General features: G+C 44.4%; 1 protein-coding gene across 1 annotated transcript; it reads right to left on the bottom strand.

The window, feature by feature from the left end:
• Positions 1-1,084: 1,084 nt before the first annotated feature.
• Positions 1,085-6,002, bottom strand: foxg1 (forkhead box G1). Its single transcript, XM_022252097.2, has one exon. It carries the CDS (start codon positions 5,434-5,436, stop codon positions 4,102-4,104), a length of 1,335 nt encoding a protein of 444 aa, XP_022107789.2. The 5' UTR covers positions 5,437-6,002; the 3' UTR covers positions 1,085-4,101.
• Between the last annotated feature and the right edge of the window lie 1,664 nt (positions 6,003-7,666).

Below are 7,666 nucleotides of genomic sequence, written 5' to 3'. Positions count from 1 at the left end.
GGGAAAGTCTGAAACCGCTCATGGGTGCATGACATTTCTGCAGACTTTGGCCGCCTAGATACAAATATTGTAGGCAAAATGACAACAGTCCGTAAGTGGCAGGCTCACACAATGGATATCGCACGCTTCAGGCTTATAACAGGCAATAAACACATTTTGTTATCTTACTTTGCTAAGTGATGTCTTGATAATTATCCCGTCTGCCATCAACGCAAGATGACAAGGAGGAACAAGAGACGACCAAGCATCTCGCTGTCAGCTGCACGGTGAGGTTGGACCAGTGGTCAGTCTTGACGAGTATTGACAAATGGTCCTTTAATTACCTGTTGTCTCTTAACGTAACTGAATTAATTACAGTCATTACTTTACAGACCGGGAGACGACGCCTATCAGATGCTGTTCAAATCATCGACATTGCGTCGGCCATAGGCCCGCCTGTTGTCCAACATTTTGTTGAAAGAAATGTCAGTTTTTCGATGATGTCAGCGCGATTCCTGGAAGACTGTACATGTATAGCCTCAACCTCGGAACGTGAGCAGTAGCAGTGTCAGTCAGAAATCAGTGCTCAACCGTCAGAAGAATTAATCAAAATTTTACGCTCTCAAATGGCACAGCCGACGATTTTCAACTGTGACTAAACTGATCCAACTGAAAAAAGGTGTCAGTTTTCCCCCAAGAAAATCATACATATTATTAAAATTATTTAAGTGTCATTAAAATTATACGGATTCTACTTCAATTTAACATCTTAGATATACGACAGAAAACAGAGACAGCGCAAGCATGTGCAGTTGTCTTATCGACAATCGAAACTTTCACGGCGGTCTTCTGAAAAACGACTTACATAATAATAATGAACCAATGAAACACCACATTGCATGGTTCTGACTGCAGTAGTGCCCGGGAGATCGAGATGGTGTTAAAAACCGACTGAAACTGAGAAAAGAATAAACGAAAAACCCACAGAAATTCGAAGTGCAACAGGTCAATTAGAAATAACTGATGTATATGGGCCAAGGTTTTTTTCCGTTAAAGTGTTGTTGAAATCGCTGTTGAAATAAAACACAGAGCTAATGACTTGACAGAATATGACATATTTTAATGTAGGCTCCTCTCAGACTCGATAAAAAAAGACAATTTGACAGAGAAACGTCCCCGATCTGTTAAAGGAAGAGGACATTGTGTTGTATTATACATGTACCAATCAAACGTGCCAAACACTTTACAGAAGGAATAGTGAATTTTGGCCTTTCTTGCCAACCTTTGTTCAATGACTGTTCAAAAATGTATTTCACCAGCACTGAAAATGAAATTGCGTGTTGATTAGTAGTGTTTTAGATCAAATGGCGTGTCTGGTTTAGGAACAACGGCAGACCGTCACAATACATGTCACATGAGCGTTTTGGATTTCATCAGCAATGATGTGTACTTTTTTCTTGAATATGAACCAGTCCAAAGCACTATGTAGCAGCACGTGCCGCGTGGCAAACTATCGAAAATTCAAAAAACAAATCTGGTGTTCATGAAACGCAACGTGAGGAGTTCCAACAACGAACACACCTATATTTTTCTATAAAAATATCCTACTTTAAAAACATAACATTTTGCTTCATGGAAGCCCCTTATCACCATATTTTGGACATGCTCCTACAATTAGCATTTGGCTTAGAGGGCTGCAGCAGTTAAGCTCCGTGAAAATTCAGTTTCCTGATAAGTATTAATTTGTATGTAAATCCCAAATTCTGTGTGAATGTTTAAACTTCATCCGTTGGCTATTACTTGAAAATGCTTTCATTCACCTCAGAATGAGATAATTAAGCGAAACTTTTACCGCTCGACGGTACAAATGCTTCTCATTTTTGGAGGGTTGTTTAAGAAGTTCAATAGTGAAGAAACTGATCGTCAAAACGCTTCCTGAGATCCGAACCATTCGTCTAAAAGTCCTTACGGTTTCCTTTCCTCGCACCACTGTTTTCAGTTAAAATATGTAGATAACATATGAAACAAAAGTGCATCCGTGAAAAATGTTCAACCACAGCAATGACATCACTATTTAGCAATTAAAGGCTTGTGAATTAAAGGGGATTGAGGGTTGAGAGTTGTTCTCGGTGAAAAACGTCTTTAGTTTGAACTCTCGTGGAATTCTTTCCAATGTTACTTGCTAACTGCCATAGTGGTTTGACAGAGTTGAACCCCTATATCTTGTAGAGAAAGGAAGTTTACTTTTTGACTCGACTTGGTTACGGTTGTGATCATCCCTAAAGATTCTGTTTTGAAAATCGAACTTTGAGCGATGTTCTTGTTCAGAATGAAAATTCGGTTCAGTTCAGTTACCGGCGTATGCCTGACTATCCTCAAACTCTCTTTTCACGTACGTTAGGCTCTGCATAGCCTGCGATTACATGGTCTAGCGCGGACTTTCAATTGCCAAAGCGCAGGGGCAAATTCATATACATGAACATGTACCGTAATCTCCCCACGGGCATCCGTGTCGGGCAGAAAAGAAGTGGTTTACCAACTCCAGAATCACAAGTCATCTCTAAACAAAAGATCCTACCCGAACTCCGTCCGATAGAAAAGATGCGTGTCTTGGTTTAAAACAAGGCCAAATATTAGTCACAACTGGCGGAAATACAGTGTCTACAGAGAACACTCTACTGTGTGGGTTTCCCCTGGTTCACTGTTTCCAACTTTTTACGCACAGCACCGACTCCTTTTTGAGACAAAATTCAACAACGCCGAGAGCTTTAAATTCATAGAGTTTTTTTAAGTCCAAGGTACATGTACGTTCCCTAAATTGTTTTGACAAGCTTGTAAATTCTAGCCTTAAAGACAATCATGATGTCTTAGTAAAGTGGGTTTGTCGTCAGAATTGCTGACTACAGATCAAATGCCACCAGACGTTTCATTTAGTTGCGATTTTTTCTGTCAACGTGATCATAAATGGCCGTGTTAATAGGCGACTGTGATCTTTCGCATTACCGCAGAAGTACCCGCGTGCATGAGACCCTGTTAATAACACACACCGAGAGGGGTTGACCCCGAGAGCGTTGCGCCGTGCAAGACGGCCCAACATACGGCACTCCGGCAGCCAATGCCTCACCATACTCACCGCGTAATTCTCAGGGAAATCTGTCACTCTCGACAAGAGATATTATCCGCAGTTCAAGGAGCACTAAAATTTAAGTTTCGGCGGTCACTGCCGAGGGAAAAGTTGAACCAGCAAGAGTGAGACGAGGGAATCTTTACAATTTTAATGACTGTTTACATCCAGCCGAATTTGTTTGTGTTATAAATGGACCCGCATTTACCCCTTGGTCCGGGCAAGCGGGCCTAGGGAATGGTTCGTTGCACACCCAAACACGAGGCGACGATTGACAAAAAGCAATGAGCAAGCTCGAAAAAATGTCGGCGAAACCTGGCAACGAGGCAGACTTTTCATACGTTGATACAACAGAGTAACACGGTGCGCGCGTTATCATTTTAATACGTCTGTTTTTGGACAGCCAGGATATTATGTCATCCATAAAAAAACACCTCCTTAATTAAAAAACGTGGCATTTTATACGAACACATTAAGAAAGTTTTACCGTCTTACCATTATATATTACCTTATCACACAATTACAGTTTGTGATCTTTCAACCACCATCACGTCACTATTTGGTAAATCCTTCAATATCTATAGCTATTTACACAAGTAACTATTCTAAGAGGTTATAAGCTTAGCATGCTCTCTAAACAAAACAAAATCATAAATTACAACTCCATTTGAATGATTGTCATAGCTAAAACTTATTTTAAACGTGGATTCAGTAAACAATATTGCACATACTTGCCAACTTCACTTAGCTTATAACGGTTGGCGTCATGGTTTCAAATCTGAAAATAACATCAGTGTGTTATTACAAGGAACGCGATCAAACATTCTTCAGTGTTTCGACCGTTCATGCCATGGCGACCGTGTTGGACAGCGCAATCCCCAGCTTTTCACACAAGCATGCACACGGGCAGTGTCTGTGGATAATGTCTCAGCAATGAAGTCCAAAAAGCTGACATTCACTTGTCTTGTTTCAGCTGCAAATTCATCACTCTCACTCACTCATTTTCCCGATATTGGCCTAGGATGGGCGAGTGCTAGGGGAAACAGGGCGGTTGGAAAGACCGGCAAGCTCTGAAGACCATGGTACATGTCGTACGGGGAGGTAGGCATAGCCTGCGGGGAGTGGGGTACATGCGGCATGCAACAGGCAGGCCCCGCCTCGCTGTTCACGCTGGTGACACATGAGCTCAGTCCACTGCACACCAGGCCGTGTCCCGAGGGCGGCGGCGGCGAGGGCAACCCGAGATGAGCGCCCGGCCGCACGGACATGGAGTACGACGAAGAGTCGTGGCGCAGGAGGCGATCCATGGAGAAACTGTGTCCAGCAGGGACTGGCTTAGGAAGGGTTGTTCCGGCTCCGGCGCTGATCAGAGTATCGCAGTGGTGGGACGACACCGGGACGGCTAGACTCTCCGGGTGATGCATTGGTAGTCTCGCCTCGTACCGCAGCGGTGTGCCGGCGTGATGAGCGTAGGGGAGCATGTGGTTGTGTGGCCAGTACATTGAGTACGGCTTATCAGTCCGGATAGGAAGGGAGAACCCATTGGTCAAAGGTCCTACCCCCCGTTTCAGCTGGGCGATACGGTTCCTGGACGCGGCCGTGGACCTCCGCCGTAGCTTCCCCGTAGTTCCCCCGATGAAGACATCGTCGCTGGACGGGTCCAGCATCCAATAGTTCCCCTTGCCCGGGTCGTCATAATGCCTAGGCACCTTGACGAAACACTTGTTGAGGCTCAGGTTGTGCCGGATTGAGTTCTGCCAGCCTTGCTTATTCTCCCTGTAGTAAGGAAAATTGGTCATGATGTATTCGTAAATACCGTTCAGCGTCAGGCGTTTCTCCGGGCTGGACCTAATGGCCATCATTATCAGAGCGTTGTAACTGAAAGGCGGCTTTTCCCCAAATTTGTTCTTCGGCGGGGAGTTTTTCTCGCCCTCTTTCGTTTCTGTTTTTCCCTTGTTGTCGTCGTCCTTTCCATCCTTTTCCCGTGCCTCCTCCTCGTCGTCCTCTGCATTGTCTTTCATTTTCTCGGGGCTGTTTTCTCTGTCAACGCTGGGGTTCAGCTCTGCTTCACGGTCAATTTTCTCTTCCTTGACCTCTTCACTGACCGCGGGTGGCGGAGGCGTAACGGCCTGGAGTTCAGTGGGCTCTCGCTTGCCCAGCATGATGTGGTCTATGGAGAAGGGTTTCTTGGCCGATCGTATCTCCTCTGCCGTCTCAGCTCGCATCTGCATGCATTCCAACTTGACCATCATTAGAGGGTGGTTGGCGGTCCGTGTACACTCTTTGCCACTCGAATATGAACGGGAAACCTTAATCCGGGAGGAGGATGTCATGCAAGTCCTCTGACAAATTGGCCAACAACCAGTATCACCTTCGGTAAGCCATCCGTCGAGTAATGGGCTTGGCGTTCACGACCAGCGGACGAGTGGCAGTCCCGGTGTGGTATTGTTTTCTCGTTTTTCAGTATAGCAATCGGGAGAAACACCAAGCTCCACCAGAGTGCTAAGATTTAGTGTGAATTCCCCCTTCTGCCCACACTGAAAGTTGAAATTACAGTGCACGGCACAGGCTGTGTGCGCGCAAGATTACATCGCTCTCCGCATGTGTATGTGATTGTGTCACCTGCCAGTGCAACAAGAAGTTAAGTTTTCACCAACCAATGGCAGCGAGCAGAGGGGGCCCAGCGTCGGCAACGTACTGTAGACCAATCAACGCCGTAGGCTTATTTGGGTCTTTGTTGCTGCACTCCAAGCTAATCGTTCAATAAACGCAATGGTCCCGGTGAATGGGGTTTGTATATACAAGTGTTCGGGCCTGGATTAAAGCGATTGTGCCGTGGAGAGGGTTTAGCGGTTGTCAGCAGCACAGTTATATCAGAAACAAAACCAGCCCTAATGACTAAACTTCCAAGAGGTTTATGCCCTCAGCTATCAGCCAAGGCAAGGTGATGACTGTGGTTCGCACAGGGGGACACTGTTGTTGCAGTACTTAGCCAACCTTCCCATCATGGCTGACAAAACAAGGATTATCAGATGCCTTCCTTATCATTTGGTTGATCATCGGCTGCCTATTATTTACCATGATTGAAGGGAGACACAAATAAACATGATCTTGTTGTACTGTGTAGGGCAGAGGGCGTACTTTGTGCTTGCGGTAACTCCGAATTCTGTGGCGTTACCCAAGTGCTACAGTGGGTTTCTTCTAAAAATCATTCAAGGGGGGTAGGGTTATTCTAAATTTTAGATGAATATGCTCCGTGCAAGAGTGCATGAGGGCTCAAAAGCCATAATCGAACACACTGGGCTTAGTGGGATGCTTGAAGGTGCGTTGCTGGGGAATATGATCGGTTCGTCTACCAATCTTGAAACCACGACGACCCCTCGGGATTTAAGCTTGTGAGGGACGGCCCCAAAACCCCTTGTCCGATACAAGGTAAGAGGGGTTCCATCACAAACTGACGCCCCACAAGTGCGCGGTTCTTACGGGGAAATCCTCACAGCGAGTTTCTCGAGTTGACGTATATACCGCTAATCCTTCACGGTGGACCAGGCAACGGGAATAATGTGACAGAAAACAGATAAACTCTGGTCAAAGAAATCATTCTTCCCCCTTTTTCACTTTGCGCGGGCGAGTCCAGCAGGTCTTCATTATGATTAACTTGAGGTACATTTTTACATCGCAACATCGTGCATGTTGCAAGTTGCTGTCAATTTACGTAGTTGGGTGTTTTGCGGTCTTTTTTGGCGCAAATCATGGATAGCTGAATTGCATTCTTATCTGCTAGCATGATTGGAGCCTATAATCTATAAATATAGATTATTTATATAGACTATAAATGCACATGCTTTTGCTGACAAACGAGGGCGCTGTTACTGTGATGTCATTACAAGAAGAAACAGTTCATTTGGGGGATTTCTGTTCAAACTTGGAACCCGAAATTTGTTCATTGAAATATTTGTAAGAAAACTTGCAAACTGGCCCACTGCAGTGCCATGAACTGGAAAAACAACAAATCAGTAACACAAACAAAATTTACTACACCAATATATAAAAATTTAAATCCATACAAAGCTGTAGATATGAGGTTTCTCCCTTGGAATACATTATACCTTTGCTCATAAATATGCAAATTTTCATTAGTTTAAAATAGAAATTGCACCAAAACGCCCTTAAAGTGGCATAACCAGAATTGAAAACCAGGTTAAACGGGTCACAGAGGAGCATGTCCAAGATCTGCATTACAATGGTTACTTTGCATGAGCCCTTTCCATTTCACTTTGACAGTAAGCTCTATGAGGGATTCCATTTCCATGGGTTTTAACACTGGCAAAAGAAAATGCTCAGTGACGCTTACAACTTCGTTTGAGCGTATATCTTTAAAAGGTCCTGCTCCACCACTTAAAGCTGTTTTTGGCGGTGTTCTTTATTGTTGAAAGGCGCGGCAAAGGTCATTTTAAGCTATGGCTTCATGCATTCAAAAGGAAACAAGCACTTGAAGTCTTTTGTACAAGCAGTGCATTGAAACAGTAATGTACATGTATACATGTATGTAAGGGACTATTA

This window comes from Acanthaster planci, linkage group LG01, assembly GCF_054643075.1.
Source record: "Acanthaster planci isolate LZ-2023a linkage group LG01, COTS_SCS, whole genome shotgun sequence".
Lineage (NCBI taxonomy): Eukaryota > Metazoa > Echinodermata > Asteroidea > Valvatida > Acanthasteridae > Acanthaster > Acanthaster planci.
This window is presented reverse-complemented; position numbering and strand designations above follow the sequence as displayed.

Excerpts from the sequence above, each read along its gene's own strand:
- foxg1 (XM_022252097.2), bottom strand. The coding sequence starts at position 5,436 with ATGACATCCTCCTCCCGGATTAAGGTTTCCCGTTCATATTCGAGTGGC.